Source organism: Equus caballus, chromosome 25, assembly GCF_041296265.1.
Source record: "Equus caballus isolate H_3958 breed thoroughbred chromosome 25, TB-T2T, whole genome shotgun sequence".
Taxonomy (NCBI): Eukaryota; Metazoa; Chordata; class Mammalia; order Perissodactyla; family Equidae; genus Equus; species Equus caballus.
The window spans coordinates 27,106,178-27,122,782 of record NC_091708.1 but is presented as its reverse complement, the minus strand read 5'-3'; the positions used below and the strand labels follow the sequence as shown (position 1 = coordinate 27,122,782).

General features: G+C 59.5%; 1 protein-coding gene and 1 long non-coding RNA gene across 18 annotated transcripts; one reads left to right on the top strand and one right to left on the bottom strand.

Moving 5' to 3' along the window:
• Window positions 1–3,217: 3,217 nt before the first annotated feature.
• LOC138920761 (uncharacterized) lies at window positions 3,218–5,488 on the bottom strand. The gene is made up of 2 exons (XR_011432518.1): window positions 5,353–5,488; window positions 3,218–3,409 (listed from the first exon to the last, which is right to left on the bottom strand). It is a non-coding gene; the product is annotated as an uncharacterized lncRNA (long non-coding RNA).
• Window positions 5,489–5,605: 117 nt separating this feature from the next.
• Window positions 5,606–12,963, top strand: KIF12 (kinesin family member 12). 17 transcript variants are annotated; one of them, XM_070251211.1, is made up of 20 exons: window positions 5,649–5,785; window positions 5,859–5,924; window positions 6,015–6,093; window positions 6,420–6,547; window positions 6,656–6,731; window positions 6,945–7,015; window positions 7,104–7,238; window positions 7,414–7,549; window positions 8,336–8,427; window positions 8,609–8,756; window positions 9,298–9,416; window positions 9,497–9,601; window positions 10,187–10,289; window positions 10,374–10,464; window positions 10,671–10,757; window positions 11,110–11,200; window positions 11,304–11,489; window positions 11,945–12,045; window positions 12,137–12,255; window positions 12,558–12,963. In XM_070251211.1, the coding sequence occupies exons 6-20, from the start codon at window positions 6,968–6,970 to the stop codon at window positions 12,695–12,697; spliced, it is 1,701 nt and encodes a 566-aa protein (XP_070107312.1). In that variant the 5' UTR covers window positions 5,649–5,785; window positions 5,859–5,924; window positions 6,015–6,093; window positions 6,420–6,547; window positions 6,656–6,731; window positions 6,945–6,967; the 3' UTR covers window positions 12,698–12,963. The 17 variants fall into 17 exon arrangements, 15 of the variants coding, with proteins under 15 accessions (XP_070107321.1, XP_070107312.1, XP_070107311.1 ...); XM_070251210.1 differs by having other exon boundaries at window positions 8,606–8,756; XM_070251214.1 differs by having other exon boundaries at window positions 5,651–5,785; window positions 11,272–11,376.
• Window positions 12,964–16,605: the final 3,642 nt, after the last annotated feature.

Sequence of the window (16,605 nt, the reverse complement as noted above, 5' to 3'; positions counted from 1 at the left end):
GGGCAGTTCCACTCCCCTCAGCCGAGAATTTCTCAGGGGATTCCTAGCTAGGAGTGGACAGGAGGAATCTGCTGAGAGAGCTCCTCGGGAAGTTTGGTCCCGAGAGAACAGTGGGTGTACTAGAAAAAGCCGACACGAGGTCTCAAAAAGCCCATCGGGATCGCAGAAAGGACTGTCAGAATGCAGCCCGAGACACACGCGGGAGGGATGACGTCAGCCATCAGGAAAGTTCGAGAGCGGACATGGTCCCTCCGGCTGCACGTCAGAACCATCCGGGGGCTCTAACAACATGGACGCCCTGGCAGTGCCCCCAAACCAGTTATCCAGAATCTCTTGGGTGGGGCCTGGTGTCCCCAGGTTCTGATGCCAAGGGTGGAGCGCCACGGCCTTACAGCATCACTCAACAGTCCCCAGGGAAGAAGGTGGGACAGAGCGAAAGGTGAGATGGGAGCATGTTTCAACAGAGACGGTTCAGCTAAGGCAAACCATGTGCTTAGGTCAGCTTCAGGCGTCCAGACTCACCTGTACCGAACAGCTCGCAGAGAAAGGCTGCAGAGTGGAGGACAGGAGACAAGACAGATCGCCACTCCACCTCCTAGTTACTGTGTGACCTTGGGCAAGTTACTGAATGTCTCTGAGCCTCAGTTTCCTCATCTGTAAAATGGGGACAATCGTAGTGCCAGTCCCAGAGGATTGCTATGAAACTTAATTAAAATGAAGCAGAAAAAGTGCCCAGTGATTGGTAAGTATTAATTCTCATCCCTCTGACCCGGAAGCTTCCGGACACATGAGGCATCCTCGTGCAAGAGAGGGTCCTTCAGGCTTCTTAACATTCTTACACAGTAACATTACCGTTTTTAGAGGAAAACCTCCAGCTCATAGGTAAGTCATTCCTGGGTGAAACGGGGGTAGATGACTCAGGGGAAAGCTGTTGACATTTTTAGGGATAAGAGCTGAGATTCTGGAAACGACCGGAAGTTTCAAGTCTGGATCCTTCGATTTCACAACCAGCCAGAGAGGCCCGTCTTTACCAAAAGACACGGCTTGGCTTCTGGGCGTTTCATTGCCTCTTGCTGGGTGCTCGTGCCCCCATCAGGCAGACAGTTCGTGGGGTGCCTCAGCGCCCGGCCCTGTGCTGGGCGTAGGGGTGTGACCCCTACCCTCACATAGCTCCTTGTCCAGGGGAAGCCTGGTGTGGCCGCCAGTCCCCGCCACACACAGCACAGAAGCCATGCGAGGCCTCAGAGGAAAGGGGCCAGTCGTTTAGGGAAAAGACCCGGGGCCCGGGGGTGCTAGTGGGTCGCTGGGACTCTCTCCTTCCTCTCCAAGGTCGCTGCTCTCCACCATGAAGGCAACGGCTGCTTTAGCCTCCCCTTCTGTTCTCCCATCTGTAAAATGGGGTGAGGGGCCAGCTAGAAGTTACTTCAGTGGTCCCCTGGGTTCCTGCCTTGGAGAACTTTGTGAAATGAGTCCTCTGGCCTATATTCACGGTTTAATGAAAGATGACAGCACGCCCCGTTCGGGAAATTTCACAACAGCCCTGGCTCCATCTGGCTTTTCCTCCGCTGGGGGTCCGAGTGTGTGCAGAGCGAAGATGAGCGCTGTGTGATGAAGGCAGAACTTCCTCCCTCCGGGATCTTCCTTCTCATCCCGTCCCGCCTCAGTCCGATGCAAGGCTGTCCGGCAGGGCGAGCCCCAGCCTGGGTCCACTTCTTCCCACAACGCCTCAGTCTCTGCAGCTGACAAATGGGGACGAGCCCTCCCGTGGAATGTGCTGGAAGGAGCAGAGGGCATTGACTCCTGGGTTTACCAGGGTCCAGGGGAGCCTGTCCTCCACCCTCTGGGAATTCTAAATTTGCAGCAGATAGTTGGGCCCCAGAGGCCAGCTTGGCTGGGGCTGGGAGAGTGTCGCTCAGCTTCTGGGCACATCGGAGAGCAGCTTTGTGGAAGGAGCTGATGATCTTCGTGATAAATGAGTCCCTGTACGATCCTGACATCATGCAGTTGAGTGTTTGTGGTTAGCCTGGAGAGGAAGGGAGGGAGGAGGGAGAGAGGCGGGCGAGGAGGTCAGGGAGGGGTGCATCCAGCAACCGTCTCACCAGCCTCCCTTCCTCTCCCCCGCCACCCCCACTCCTTCCACCATCATTTGCTGAGCTCCTACTGTGCACAGGGCCCTGTACTGGCTCAGAGACCAACACAGCCGCCCCCCCCCCCCCCCAGCAGACAGGAAGAGCAACCCAGTGTGGTCAGGACTGTAACAGAGGGAAGCCCAGGAGGCTGTGGGGACGCAGAGGCGGCTCCACACTGATCTGGTGGGTAGGGGGTCCTGGGGAGGGCTTCCTACCAAAGGCTTGCAGGACAAGTCCACCGGGCAGCAGTGAGCGCTCCCCGCAGACAGAACAACGGGGGTGAAGCTTTCGAGGCATTCAACAGAAGCCTAGGAAACTTTGGGCTGGCGCACGGGATGCCGGGGTGGGGGCGGTGGGTAGAGGAGACGGACAGCCGGGGAGGTCAACAGGAGATGGAGCCCGAACGAGGCCCGCTCAGGGAGCTCAGGGCTTATTCTGAGGCCCCAGGAAGTCAAGTTAAAGAGGCTGGACCCAGGAGCAGGGCTGCGCGTGGGACGGTCCCCCGATTGCCCAACGTTGCTTTTATTCACTCTCTCAAGGAACGCTTCTTGAGGGCCTGCTCAGCCCTCTCCACAACACCAGGCTGGCCAGCCCCTCCAGAGTGCACGAGCTGGGGAGAAAATGTATGGAAGGAGCGAGGCCACGCTTGACAAAGCCTCCTTTGTCAGGAGCCCTGGGGCTCTGGTGGCGTGGTGCTCTGCTGCCCTCTAGTGAGGCCTGGAGATGCGCCCCTGCGGAGTCCAGCCGGCTTCTGAGATGCTCTGAGTTTCCCAGCATGCCTTCCCTCTGTCCCGTCCTCCACCACGGGGCTCCCACGGCTCCCGAGGAAAAGGTGGGGGCTGGGAATAGAGGACAGGCTCAGAAGAGGGTGACGACGGGAGGGGGACACACAGGGACTCAGTCCCAGCTGTGGGAACAGACAGCACCGTGGCCAATGAGGGGTACCACTGGTTGGGAGCCCAGGTGTTACATGTTTAATTTTTTCAAATGAATAAACACAGGAGGTGTTTACACCTGTTACTATTATGATGAGAATAGTGATGAGGAGGGTGGTGATGGTGGAGACGGTGACGATGGTGGCACTGATGATGGCTGCAGTGACTAAATGATTCTGGGGGCTGCTCTCTATGCAGGTCTTGGTGGGGATGGTAGGAATTTGGTGAGGATGGTGATGGGGTTGTGGTGATGGTGGCAGTAATGATGACGATGACAAAGGCAGAAACAGCGGTAGTGGGGATGGAGGTGGCGGAGGTGTGTTCTCATTTCTATCAGGCACAGACCTAAGAGTGGAAATTCTGGATCATCAAATAAGCTTATGTTTCACGTTAGTAGATATTGGCAAGCAGTTTTCAGAAAATGGTTGTATCTCACTCTCAGCCAGAACATATGGGAGTTCCAGATGCTCCGCTCCCCCCACACACACGGGCTTGTCTGTTCTGTTCCCTGATGCATCTCCCATGCCTAGAAGCCCAGCACGTAGAGAAGGCTTATTAAAAATTTGTGGAATGAATGCTCAATGGAAGGGTAGCAGATGTTTGCACTCACTGTTAGAGAACAGAACCAGGACTTCGCTCCTGCTTGTGGACACCCAGCAATGGACACATGCTGACCCAGGTTGGGAAGCCTGGTCTTACGTCCGCATCAAACAGCTCATCACCCCCCAATGTGCGCATGTCCCTCATCTCTGCACTTTCCTCAAGGTCCCTTTGGGTGGCTCACCTCGGTCCAGTTTGAGGGGCGACAGCAATCTGATCAAGCCAGTGCACGCCCAGATGTGAAGGACCTATAGTCCTGAACGCTTTAAGGCCATTGAAAGGAGCAGCTCGTCCCCTTGTTGGGTTCACCCCTGGAAAAGGCCACTTGCCATCACGGACGGCACTAGACTCGGGGTTCACAGTTCTGGGTTTCAGCTCTCGCTGCCCATTTACAGCTGCTCACTCCGTGGACAGCCTGCCCTGGGTACCTCTGTTCTCCTCAGTTTTTTCATCTGAAAAACAGGAATAGTAATTCTTGTCCTATCCACCTCAAGGATGCAAAAAACATCACAGGTGAGGGAACTTCAGAGTTGAGAGGGACCCTGGAGATCATCTAGAGCTTTCTCATTTTGGGCCTCTAGAGAATTCCTTACAATTTATGAATTGCTTTCAATTACCCTGTCTGACTGAAATCTCAGAACAGCTATGTAAAATCATTAATCTCTTTGTACGGGAAGGAAACAGATTAAGAAAGAGGAAATGACTTGCCCAAGGATCTGTGGTATGTTGGCAGCAGAGCTGGGGGCAGTGGCTCTGCTCTGCCTAACTCTCTCTATAGATCCAGCTAGAAGGCCCTGTACCCAAAAGGTTAACTGGCTCTTGCTTGCACACCTCCGGTGCATGGGGAGCTCACTACCACCCAAGATAGACCATTCCCTAGCTGGGTGGCTCTGATGCTTGGCTGTCGTATGTGGTGGGATAGAGCGTGTTACATTGGGAGGGGTGATTATTACAGCTTTCGTTCATCCTAATGTTTGTTTGGGGTAAGAGGGATTTACAGAAATATTCAGAGAACATGCAGAGACAGCCAAAATGGCAATAATAATAATAATGCCTATCAGATGGTGTCACTCCCCTTTGTAACCCTTCAGTGACTTCCTGGTTCTCTGAGGAGTGAGTCCAGACTCTTTGATGTCTCCTCCATGAGCTTGGTCCAGCCTCAAACCACCGCTACATCCCACACACATCCCCCATCCCACCCGAGCCTTCCTGCAGCGTGTCCCCTCTGCCTAAAGCACCCTCCCCTCCCCCCTCCCTCCCTACTCTGATGGGCCTCTGAGCTCCCCCCAAAGCCCCTGCACGCTAGATCGCACTTACCCATCTCCCTAGCAAGACTCTGGGATTCACCATGGGGACCGCCACTGAATGGGGGATTGCCCCACCCCAGCGCAGTCACAGCCGTCTCTCGGCTGCTCTCATCAGCCAGCCCAGGAGAGGAGTAAACAACCGCCCTGGCCTTGGCATTGGAAAAGCAGGTGGCCCAGTGTTTAACCAGAGCCTTCCGGGCCTGTTGTCCGCTCAGCTCAGGAACTCCATCCAGCCAGGTCTTCGTGGAACTGAGACCTGGGCCCCTCCCCTCCCGCTAGACCCCTCGCGTCTCTGGGCCCCGGAGCTGCTGGGGAGGTTGGGGGTGGGGAGGCATCATGGAGCTGGAGGAGGAGTATGTGGAGTGAGTAGGGAAAACCTGCCTGGTCCGTGGTCCATGCTCGGCCCAGGCTTGCTGTGTGGCCTTGACTGAGTCCTTCCCATCCCTGCCTCAGTATCCCCATCTGTGCACAGAGGAGGCTGGTCTAGGTGGTCGCTCCAGATGGGACTGGGCAAGAACAAGGGGTCCTCAGCCTCCGGAACCCCCTCGCTCTGGTCGCCTACCTTGGGAGAGACTTTCTCCACCGCAGAGGTGGGAGTGGGTAAATCTTTAACTAGCTAGCCCTGGGCAGGCCTGAGCTTTTCCGGATGAATGGCTGCCTGAGAAGGAGGGAGAGCGTGGGGGCTGTAAGGGGTGGACAGCCAGTCCCAGTGTGGAGGAGAAGGGAGGAGACTGGGGAGGGAAAGGAACCAGACCTGGGCGGAGCTAACTCCGTGTGCAAAGCAGGACATGGAGGAACGCGGGTCCCCCGATGGGTAAGCAGAGATTCTGGGAGGTTCGAGCAGCGGCGGGGGAGCAGAGATGGTTTAACTCGCCTTGCCGCCACAGGGACCCCGCGCGGAGCCTGGAGCAGGGCCCAGAGGGGCCGGACACGCCCATCCAGGTGGTGTTGAGGTGGGTATAGGTTCTCTAGGAGGGGTCCGTGCGAGGAAGGGACCGATGGAGACATCGGGATGGACCATCCACCTTCCCGACGGACCCCAGGGTGCGTCCCATGAGCGCGGCCGAGCTGCGGCGAGGGGAACAGAGCGCGTTGCACTGCTCAGGGACCAGGACTCTGCAGGTGAGGAACCCTTCCACGCCCCCCAAAAAACTCACAGGGAGTGCGCCGGGTCAGTTCCCCCGGGTAACTTTGCCCCAGGCCCCACCCTTCGCAGCTAAGCCCCGCCCACCAAGGTCCCGCCCTCCCCAGGTGAGCTCCGCCCACCGAGCCCCACTCTCCCCTGTGCCCCGCCGACCCCGCCCCCTCCAGTTGAGCCCCGCCCACCAAGGCCCCGCCCTCCCCAGGTGAGCTCCGCCCACCCAGACCCCCTTCTCAGGTGAGCCCCGCCCTCTCTGACCCCGCCCCCTCAGAGTGCCCCGCCCCTTCTCCACCCTCCCCTCCCCCAGGTGAGCCCCCCGGGCGGCGGCCCCGACGTGGCGTTCCGCTTCGGCGCCGTGCTGGACGGGGCGCGCACGCAGGAGGACGTGTTCCGGGCGTGCGGCGTCCGGCGCCTGGGCGAGCTGGCGCTGCGCGGGTGAGTGAGAAGCTGGGGATGCTTGGCGCCCCGCCGCCGCCCGGTTCCCCGCTGCCCCCATCCCCGCAGGCCCCAGCCCGCGTCCAGCCACGCCCCTGCCGCCCCCAGCTTCTCCTGCACTGTCTTCACCTTCGGCCAGACCGGCTCCGGGAAGACCTACACCCTGACCGGGCCTCCTCCCCAGGTGGGCCGCGCGCCAGAAGAGCCCACGCGGGGCGGGGGGCGGGGGTCTGTGGCTGGAAGCCCTGGGGAGCCCCGACAGCGCGGACTCCCCGAGGGAGGGGGCGTGGACGGTGCAGCCCAGCCCCCTTTATTTGCGGACAAGGAAACTGAGGACCAGAGAGGTGCAGAGGCTTGCCCAATCTGGAGTTCCAATTTTGCGCCCTTTGCTTGCTAGCTCTCGGTTTCTTCCTGTGTAAAATGGAGGTGATTGTACTGACGGTGAGAATTAAGGGAGAGGTTCTAAGGGTGAGTGAGTGCTGTACGAAGAGTAGTTATTACTGTGGTCGCCTGAGGATGAGGACCCAGCGGCAGGCTCAGCTGTTTCTGCCCCCAGGGAGAGGGGGTGCCTGTCCCCCCCAGCCTGGCTGGCATCATGCAGAGGACCTTCGCCTGGCTGTTAGACCGCGTGCAACACCTGGGTGCCCCTGTCACCCTCCAGGCCTCCTACCTGGAGATCTACAATGAGCAGGTGGGAGACTGAGATGAATAAAAAGGGCCCATAAGGAAAAGGAAGCATTTCTTTCCAGGGAGCCTGGGTCAAGGCAGCATAGGTGGGGGGCCTGTTCTCAGTAAGGTCCGGGGGGAGGGGGATCTGGAACAAGCACTCAGGGCCCCTTCTCTCACCCCCCACCCTCATCTCCCAGGTCCGAGACTTGCTGAGCCTGGGGGCTCCCCGGCCCCTCCCCGTTCGCTGGGACAAGACCCGGGGCTTCTATGTGGAGCAGCTGCAGCTGGTGGAGTTTGGGAGTCTGGGGGCCCTGATGGAGCTTCTGGAGATGGGTGCGTGCTGCTTTCGGGGTGCTTTGGGGTGAGGGGACATCCTCGGCTGGTCACTGAGGGCGCTCTCGGGCCCCCTGGCTGGAGCTGTGGATTCAGGGATGACCCTCGTGGAGAAAAAGGGCCAGCACACCAGCAATTCAGACACAGCCCAAGGATGTGTCCCCCGCCCCACCCCCAGACCTGCTGATTCCGCCTTCCAGGCTCTTTCTGGGCCCACCCCTCCCTCCAACCGAGGGCCTCTGTGTAGTCAGGCCTCGTTTTTGCTCCCTAGAGAGGTCCCCCTGCCTGAAGGCCCTCCCCTTCCCATCCCTGCTGCTCCATGCAGCAAACCACATCCTTCTCCCCCTCTAGACTCTCCAGATCCTTCCAGTGCCCCGAGGTAGGTCCTGCCTCTTAGCCAAGCCTATAAGGCCCTTCTGTTCCAGTCTTATTCATTCTTTCATCCATCATTGATTGAGCACCCTTCTGTGGCAGGCACTGGGGACAGGGAGACTCTGGGTTCCGGCCCCAGCCTTGTGTCCTGCCTCCAGCTGATCTCTCTGCCTGTGCGTCTCTCCCTCCCTCCACACAGCGTTGGGAGAGATGTTTATAAAATATGAATGTGTCTGATGTTCTTCTGCTCAGTTCTCTCCATGCTAGAGCCAGACCCACAGCTCATTCCACATTCCTGCCTCTGGGCCTTTGCACAGGCTGGCCCCTCTACCAGGATGCCTTTGCCCCTTTTTCTTCGCTCGTGATCACCTGCTCTTCCTCCCAGCTCCAGTTCCTGGTGTGTTTCTCCTCTAGGTCTTAGCCGTCGGAGGAGCTCAGCTCACACCCTGAACCAGGCCTCCAGCCGAAGCCACGCACTACTCACACTCTACATCGGCCGCCAAACCGTGAGTGCCCCAGCTTGGGGAAGCAGCTGGCTCTGGGCCACCCAGCGAGGGTCGGCCTCTGGAGGTATTAACCAGCTTGGGCATGTACAGGAGGTAATTGTGGAAACCCTTGGCCTTGTGACTTTGGTGGGGACAACCCCTCTCGAGTCTCCGTCAAGCCCTGGTCCCCCAATACCAGCAGGTGCCTCCTGTGGACCCCGGGGAAGCCCCTGTTGGTGGGAAGCTGTGCTTCGTAGACCTGGCGGGCAGTGAGAAGGTGGCGGCCACAGGATCCCGCGGGGAGCTGATGCTTGAGGCCAACAGCATCAACCGCAGCCTGCTGGCCCTGGGTGGGTCCTGGGGGCCAGCTCGACGGACTTCCTGCCTCCCTCCTCTCCGTCTGACCCGTTGCTGTCCACAGCGGGGGAAACCAGCGGAGTTGTAGTACGTGGAGGAGTCAAAGAGCTGTGACCCAGGAGCCACTGGCCTCCTGGCCTGGGCTTGCTGTGGACTTGGCTCTTTCCCATCGCCACCCCAGGCCGTGGGCCTCCAGGTCCTTAAGGGCTGGGGCCTGCGCCCTGCTGTGTGCTGTGCATGGGGGATGCTCAGGGAGCTCCCTTCATTCAATCCATTTGTCAGCCCTCCCCTGAGCCCCTGCCCAGTCCCAAGCCCGTAGGTGGGCACTGGGGGTCAGGGGCGGACAGGGCCCTCTCTGCCCACAGGAGCCCCAGTCTGGTGGCAGAGGTCCACCTGCGTGAGTGATGGCATCAGGTGGAAAGAAGCATGTTAGAGTCACACAGGCCTGGGTGGAGGTCCCAGCCTTGCAGTGCCCCATCTGGGTGGCCTTGGGCAAGGGGTATAACCTTGCTGGGCCTTGCTGTCCCCACCCAGGTCACTGCATCTCCCTGCTGCTGGACCCACAGCGGAAGCAGAGCCACATCCCCTTCCGGGACAGCAAGCTCACCAAGCTGCTGGCGGACTCGCTGGGGGGGCGCGGGGTCACCCTCATGGTACCGGAGGGGGGCCGGCAGGGAGGGTGGGGCCTGAGGGAGGAGCTTCCAGAGAGGCCCACTCAGGGGCTTCCTCCCAGGTGGCCTGCGTGTCCCCCTCAGCCCAGTGCCTCCCCGAGACTCTCAGCACCCTGAGATACGCAAGCCGAGCCCAGCGGGTCACCACCCGACCACAGGCCCCCAAGGTGACTGGAGGGGGGCACAGGCAGAAGGAGGGGCAGGGGCGATGGCTGGGGATCAGACCATAGTTGGAATCTGAGCTGGCGTCCCGGTTGAAGTCTGGGGTTGAGTTGGAGTTGAGATTAGAGTTGGAATCCTGAGGATAGGGTTGTGGTTGGGTAGGTGGGGTGAGGGTCAGGGTCAGGGTCAAGGTCAAGGGCAGGGCAGGTCTGGGGTTGGAGTCTGATTGGGGGTATGATCCAGGGTCTAGCCAGGATACCCGCTGGTATCGTGATTAAGTCAGTTGAGTTGGAGTCTTGTTTGGGGTCAGAATCTGGGTCAAGGATTTTAGAGAACAGAGGTTGGGATTGAACTCGGAGCAGGGTCCAGCTTAGAGCGGGCCCTCTGGGCATGCAGCTGAGGCCACATGGCACCTTGATGCCATGAGAAGGTGCCCCTCCAGGCGGTGTAGCCTTGTGCCAGGATGCAGGGCTGGCAAGTGAAACCTGAGCTGGATTTTAGGTTCCACTCACTCCCCACCCCTGGAAGCCCTTGTGCAGTGCACAACTTGTACAACCATAAACGGCAGCTCTGGGCCGCTTTCTTTGCAGTCGCCTGTGGCAAAGCAGCCCCAGCGTTTGGAGATGGAGATATTGCAGCTCCGGGAGGAGAACCGTCGCCTGCGGTCTCAACTGGGCCAAAGGGACCCCAAGAGTATGAGCTCCCTAGGGGTGGGGAAAGGGGCTGAAGATAGGGTCTCGGCCTCCGGGGGCTCCAGCCATCTCCCCCTTCCTGCAGCCTCAGGGCTCAGTGGGAGCCGGGTGGCCTGGGCCCAGCAGAACCTCTACGGGATGCTCCAGGAGTTCATGCTGGAGAATGAGAGGCTCAGGTAGGGCCCAGCCCCCGCCAGGGGGACTCTGTGCCTCGCCCCTCACCGCTGGGCCGCTTCTGCTGTGCGGCCTCCCTTCCCCGGTCCCCGGCTCCCCTCTGTCCCCACCTGCCTCCTGGGGCTTGTATTGTGCTGCAGTGGGGAGGGGCTGCCCAACCCCCACCAGCCCTGCCTCCTGTCACCTTCCTGCGGCCCGCTCCTCCCAGGAAAGAAAAGAGCCAGCTGCAGAGTAGCTGGGACCTGGCCCGGGATGAGCAGCGCGTCCTGGCCCAGCAGGTGCACGAGCTGGAGCGGTGAGCACGGCCTTGGTCCAGAGGGCGGGTGGGAAAGGGGGCCTCGGCCAATGGTTAAGAGTCTGACCTCTGGATCCAGACCACCTGGGTGCACATCCCAGCTGTGCCCCTTACTAGCTGTGGGGGCTTGGGTGAGTCATTCAACGTCTCCTTGCCTGGCCTTCCTCTTCTGTCACATGGGGATGGTATTGTGCCTACTGTATGGGGTTCCTTTAAGGGTGGGATGAATGAGTTCAGATATAAAGCATTGAGAACGGCGCCTGGCCCGTAGTACACGCTCCATGAGGGTTTGTTGAAAGGAGGACTTGGGGGCCAGCCTGGTGGCAGGCAAGGACCCCACTGCTCTTTCCAGGTGCCTCCTGTCTGCCTGCTCCCTTTACCAGCCAGGCCCTGGCACAGCCCCACCGTGTCCCTGTGTGATGGTGCCAGCTCCCTCCTGCCATGTGAGTCTCTGCCCAGCCTGGAGGGGTGAGGAGCAGGGACGTCACGGAGCCTCTGACGTGACCTCTTGCAGGCCCTGCCACCCCTCTGCTCCTGCCCCTGCAGCCACCTCTGCCCCCTGTGCAGAGCACCACTGGGCCAGTGGGCCAGCCCACGGAGGGGGCTCCACTTGTCCCAGGTAGGAGGGACCAAGGTGGGGCTAGGGGAGGCTGGGAGCGCTGGAGACCTTGGTGTACGGGATCGGCTCTCTGGGGGGCTCCGGAGCTCCGGCTGCCAGGCTGGGTCATGGGGGTGAGTGGCCGGCTTTGAGCTCCGTCTGCAGGGGGCTCGAAGGAGCTGTGGATCTCGCCTCCCCCCTCCGCATGCTGCTTTCTTGCAGAAGCTCGTCCGCTTGCACATCACTGGTTTATGCATTTACCTCTTCGTGGATTCACTCACTCATTCAGTAGCTTTCTCGAAGCTCCTTGCTCTGCCTAGTCCCTGTTCTGAGCACTGAGGTTGTAGACAGAGACCCAACATGTTTCCTACCCTCAGGGAGTTCCTAGTCTCCAGAAAGGACATTCCAAGGGCCACCCGCTCCCCACAGCCAAAGTGACAGGGACCCCACCCCTTTATGCCCACCTGACATTACTGGTGCCCCGCAGGGCAGGCGTGGCAGGGATCACGGTGTCGTGGTCGGCACCAGGGAAGTGGGGCGCAGAGAGGCACGGCTCAGGTCGCCTGGGGGGTTCTGGTCTTTCCTGCAGATGCTTGGCCCTCATGCCCCAGGCAGCGTGCCCCTGTCTGCCCGGCCCCCGCCCTGCGTGCCCCCCTGCAGCCCTGGCTCTGCCAAATGCCAAAGAGAGAGGTGGGCCGGCAGTGGGGCTCTGGGGTGGGGAAGGAGGAGGCGTGGGAAGCTGAAGGCTCACCTCCCACCCCCCCGACTCCCCCCGGCCCAGGAGTCACAGCGACTGGATTCAGACCCGGGTCCTGGCGGACTTGCTGATGGAGGAGGAGGTGGTACCCTCTGCACCCCCCCTCCCCATGGTGCCCCCAAACACGTCGCCGGTGCAGAGAGGTGAGGAGGGGAGAGAGGGACAAGCCCCTGGTGTTGTCTCTGATCTTGGGCCAGAATCTCAGTCTCCCATCTGGGAAATAGGCTGGGTGTTAAATGATTTCTAAGATCTTTTAGTGCCCAAACTTTGAATTCTCTTCCTGGGGTCATGTGTGTGTCCAGACGTATGCTGGAGTCCATGGTGTATGTGGGAGGTGGGCCGGGGTACCACCCGAGGCTTCCCCAGAGGATGTGGGGACCCGGAGGGGCCTGGGTGGGCAGGGGCCCGGGGGAGTGCAGACCCCAAGTCTCACCATGCACCTTAGGTGGGGCTGCAGTCCCAAACCTGGCCCGGAGACTGGAGGCCCTCAGAGACCAAATCGGCAGCTCCCTGCGACGGGGCCGGAGCCAGCCGCCCGCCAGTGAGGGCCCACGGAGCCCTAGCCGGGTCCTCCCTCCCTGCTGAGGGCACAGTGGAAACCCAGGAGATGCTGTGTGACCTCGGGCGGGCGTCTGCATCTCCCCATCTGTTAAATGGGGATGGCAGCTGCTGCTCCACTCTGCGGCTGGGCCGGCCGAGGACAGGTCCTGAGCGCCGGAGGTGTGGCCTGATGGGGCGATTTGGGGGAGCAAATGGAGGGTGCCCCCTCAGACCACAAGAAATGAGACTGGATTCAGGAGAAACCAGGCAGCGGGTGATGAAATATACAAATAAAGAGAGCATCAGCTCCACATCTGTCTGGTCCTGTCCTCCGGGTAGTCAGTCACTGCTGCATGGAGGAATCCCAGAGACGAGGGGCTCCTGGAGGAGTCTGAAGAAGAGGAAGCAAGGGCTCTTGGCAGAGGTGCGTGTCCCCTTCAGATCAAGAATGTTCCTTTTCCCATTTCCTTTCCTATATTACACAAGGTTTAACTGAGCAAATACAGCGTGCCACGGGGCAGGCGTGGGAAATCGAACGGTGAGCATCTCCATGAAGGGGACGTGAACTGGGCAGGCGGTGGACCGAGGGCCGGCTCTCTCTGTGCCAGCCACATGTGTCCTGGTGCTGAGGGGTCCCGAGGCCTGAGTTGTGATGCTGCAGACCTGCCCCGAAACTCTGGCAAGCCCTGCCGCCTCCCTGGACCACTGTCTGGTTTTCAGGCAGTGAGATGGGGACACAGTTCCCTGTCCTGGTGAGTTCTAGTGAGGGGCAGGGAGGTGGGGAATATCATGATTCCCAGGTTGGTGCCCGGTGTAGGATGCAGCAAATCTACAATTATGGGGAAGTTCAGACCTGACGTGAGAAATTGGGGGTACGAGTGGGACGACCTCATTACAGAAAGAGCCGCGAGGCTGAGCGAACCCCATTTTATAGTTAGGGAAGCAGACCCACCTGATTCATCCCTCCCTTCATACGTTCACTCACTCATTCATTCAACAAACACCACTGGCAGCAACTGCAAGTCAAGTGGTGAACTAGACTGACAAGGGACAAGCTGGTTTTGCCCCAGGAGCTCACAAGTCTGGTGGGAGACAGACAGACAGACACTTAGAACCTTACAGATGTGCTTTGATGGGGGAAACCCAGGGGACTGGAGGCAGGGAGGAGGGTCACCCAATCAGAACCTGTTGAGGGGATCGGGGAAGATGTGCCAAAGAGAGCCTTGATGAAGGCTCCGAGGGTGGCTAACGGTGGCCCAGGGCGGGTGGAGGGGCTGCGGAGGCAAAGGCCCGGAGACCTCTGAGCTTCCCAGGGTTGCCGGGGCCAGGAAGTGCATGACCTGTAGGCCACACCCGGAGTTGGGCTGGTCCCGAGGACAGAGGGGAGCCACCAGCTTGGATTTGCACGTAGGTCACACTGGCCACTGTGGCAGGTGGACTGACTGGGAGGGTGCGCTGGAGGCAGGGGGACCAGTAAAAAGTCAGCTCAGGGAGGGGTTGGGACGCCCCAACCAGCAGTCCCTGAGCCAGGCCTTGGGCTGCGCATCACCTGAGACCTGGGCCCTGGGCTCAGGCAAGGCCCCGGACAGGCCAGCCTCAGCCATGGGCTTGGGGAGCACTGGGGGAGGAGCTGGCCGAGGCCAGGGGGCATGCCAGGGAGCAGCTGCCGAGGATCAGGGAGTCTGGGCGGCCCCTGGGGAGGGGGTCACAGCATCTTCTGGAATGGTGCTCAGACTTGCCCAGAGGCCTGGCCTGAGCACGTCAAGTCCTATTGCCCCCACCCACTCCCCAGTGCAAGACCAAGCAAGCAAAGACCCGCTGCTCTCCTACCCACCGTTCTGGAAGGTAGCCTGGGAATGTTCCCTAAGTATGCCCCCTTTTCCCCAGGGCAGTGAGGACCCAAAGAGAAAAGCAAGGCACCTCAAAGCTACACTTCAGTGTGCTGTGTGACTTGAGGCAGCCTACCGGGCCTCTCTGAGCCTGTCGCACTGCAGGGCCCCTGACCCCTGAGTCTGTCTCTGAAGGGCTGGTCCCTGAAGCTGGGGCTGGCAGAGTCAGCCCAGGCGGGAGCTCCCAGCGGCCAGGTATTGAAAGGCAAGACTTGTGACTGAAGCATTAGGGGCGTTGCACAGTGGTGACTTCATGGAAGGCCAGTGTCCACGGCGGGAGGACACAGGGATGTGGAGTGACGGCCAGACACGACGGGCAGCCGGGCCAGGCAGAGCGGACGCTGGTTTAGTCCACAGACCGAACCATGCGGGTTCAAATCTCAGCGATCCTGGGCAGGTGACTTAAGTGCTCTAAGAGGTCACCGCGTCCACCGGAGGGAGTGGGGGGCGCCTGATGAATGCTGTCAAGTCACTTTTTTCGCCTGTGGGTAATTTTGATGCCACGTCAGCTTGGGTGGCTCGGCAGGTTCGAGCCTGAGTCCGTCCTCTCCCCACAGCCCTTCTCTCACTCCCTGTATCAGGGCCCTGCTTGCTGGGAGGTCTCAGCCCCGGGCAGGGGAGGCCCCTGGCTCTGAGCATGAGAGCTTTCCTTGGCTGCTTTGGGAGGATGGACAGGGACCACCCAGGGGGACCCCGGCTGTTGCCGGTTCACTCGTGTTTGGACAATTCCTTCTCCCGCTGGAGCCAGCCACGATTTTCCAGTTTCCTAGTTCCAGCTCAGCAAAACCCCCAGTTGCTTTCCCAGAGACAGACGGATCAAGGGGATGGGTCTCCACTGCCCACGTCTCATAAGCCGTGTGCCCGTCTCCCCATCAGCATCCTTACTCTGGAACTGCCACTTGTCCGGAATCCCTAAACCCCGGAGGGATTCCGACTCCAGTAATGTATCCAGACTCTTCAAACCAGTGGTCCTTACTGAGAATTTGTAGGTTGCAGGGGGCATTTCTGGAACCCTGAGAGACAAAGTCCTTCCCCGGAATGCCAGAGTTTGGGGCCGGGTCTCTGGCCTCAGGAAATAGAGTAATAGTTTTCTGGAACTTTCTAACTTCGAAGATGGTCTCTGTTCCCCCAGTTAGAATCGGGGGCAGCTCTTGGAAATCCTGACGCACTGTAGGAATCTCCCAGAATTTTAAGTCCCGGGAACCTCTCTCTGAGATTTTTAAACGTTCTGTGGAAGTTGAGAGGGGTTCTCTGGAATCGTTGGCTGGGGGTGGGGATGTTCGCCAGAGCTCAGAAGGCCATCCGTGCATTTCCAGAATGCGGGCAAATCCAGATCTACCTAGATGTCTGGAACCCTGGAGGAGTTCTCCAGATCCTTGGGGACCCCAGCTCTTGGCCAGTGCCGAATGGAGAGCATGGCCGAAAGCGTTCCTGTTGGACAACACGAGCTTTCGAAAGAGCACTCTCATGGGTATTTTTTTGTTTAAAGGCTGTGAGGTCTCCTCTTAGCAACCATCCTCCAAGGGGTGGAGGCAACGTGAGGGTTTGTGAAGACCCCACTGCCAGGACCTCTGGCTCCTGTCTCTCTCCTTGCTTCCGCCCCACCAGCCTTCTCTCGCCTCCCCAGTGTGCCCTGCTTTCTCTCACTCAGTCTTTCCTCCCTTTGCCTCCTGACACATTTGCCCCAAATTCACGTTTATTCGATTTTGTACACAGTAGGTTGATTTCAGCTGCTGTATTGTCCTCTTAGACTTTTTCCATTTGCATCTCCTTGTTGAACTTCCAAAGACTTGCCTGCCTTTGTTTTAAGCGAACAACATATGGGGCAGCATTGGCCAGGTCGGGGTGATCCTGCTATGAAACAAGGAGCAGCAGCTCCTGGAGCTTGTAAACAGGTTGGTGCTGTGGCTGGAGACCAGGACTGGAGCCAGGAGACCTGGGTTCTAAGCCTTCTCTGCAGCAGACCTACTGTGTGAGCCAGACGAGCCTCCTGGCTGTCACTGCCATCTGGCTGGCCAGCAAGGAAGACCTTTGCGAGTTGGCCAGAGGTGTCTTCCTCAGGAG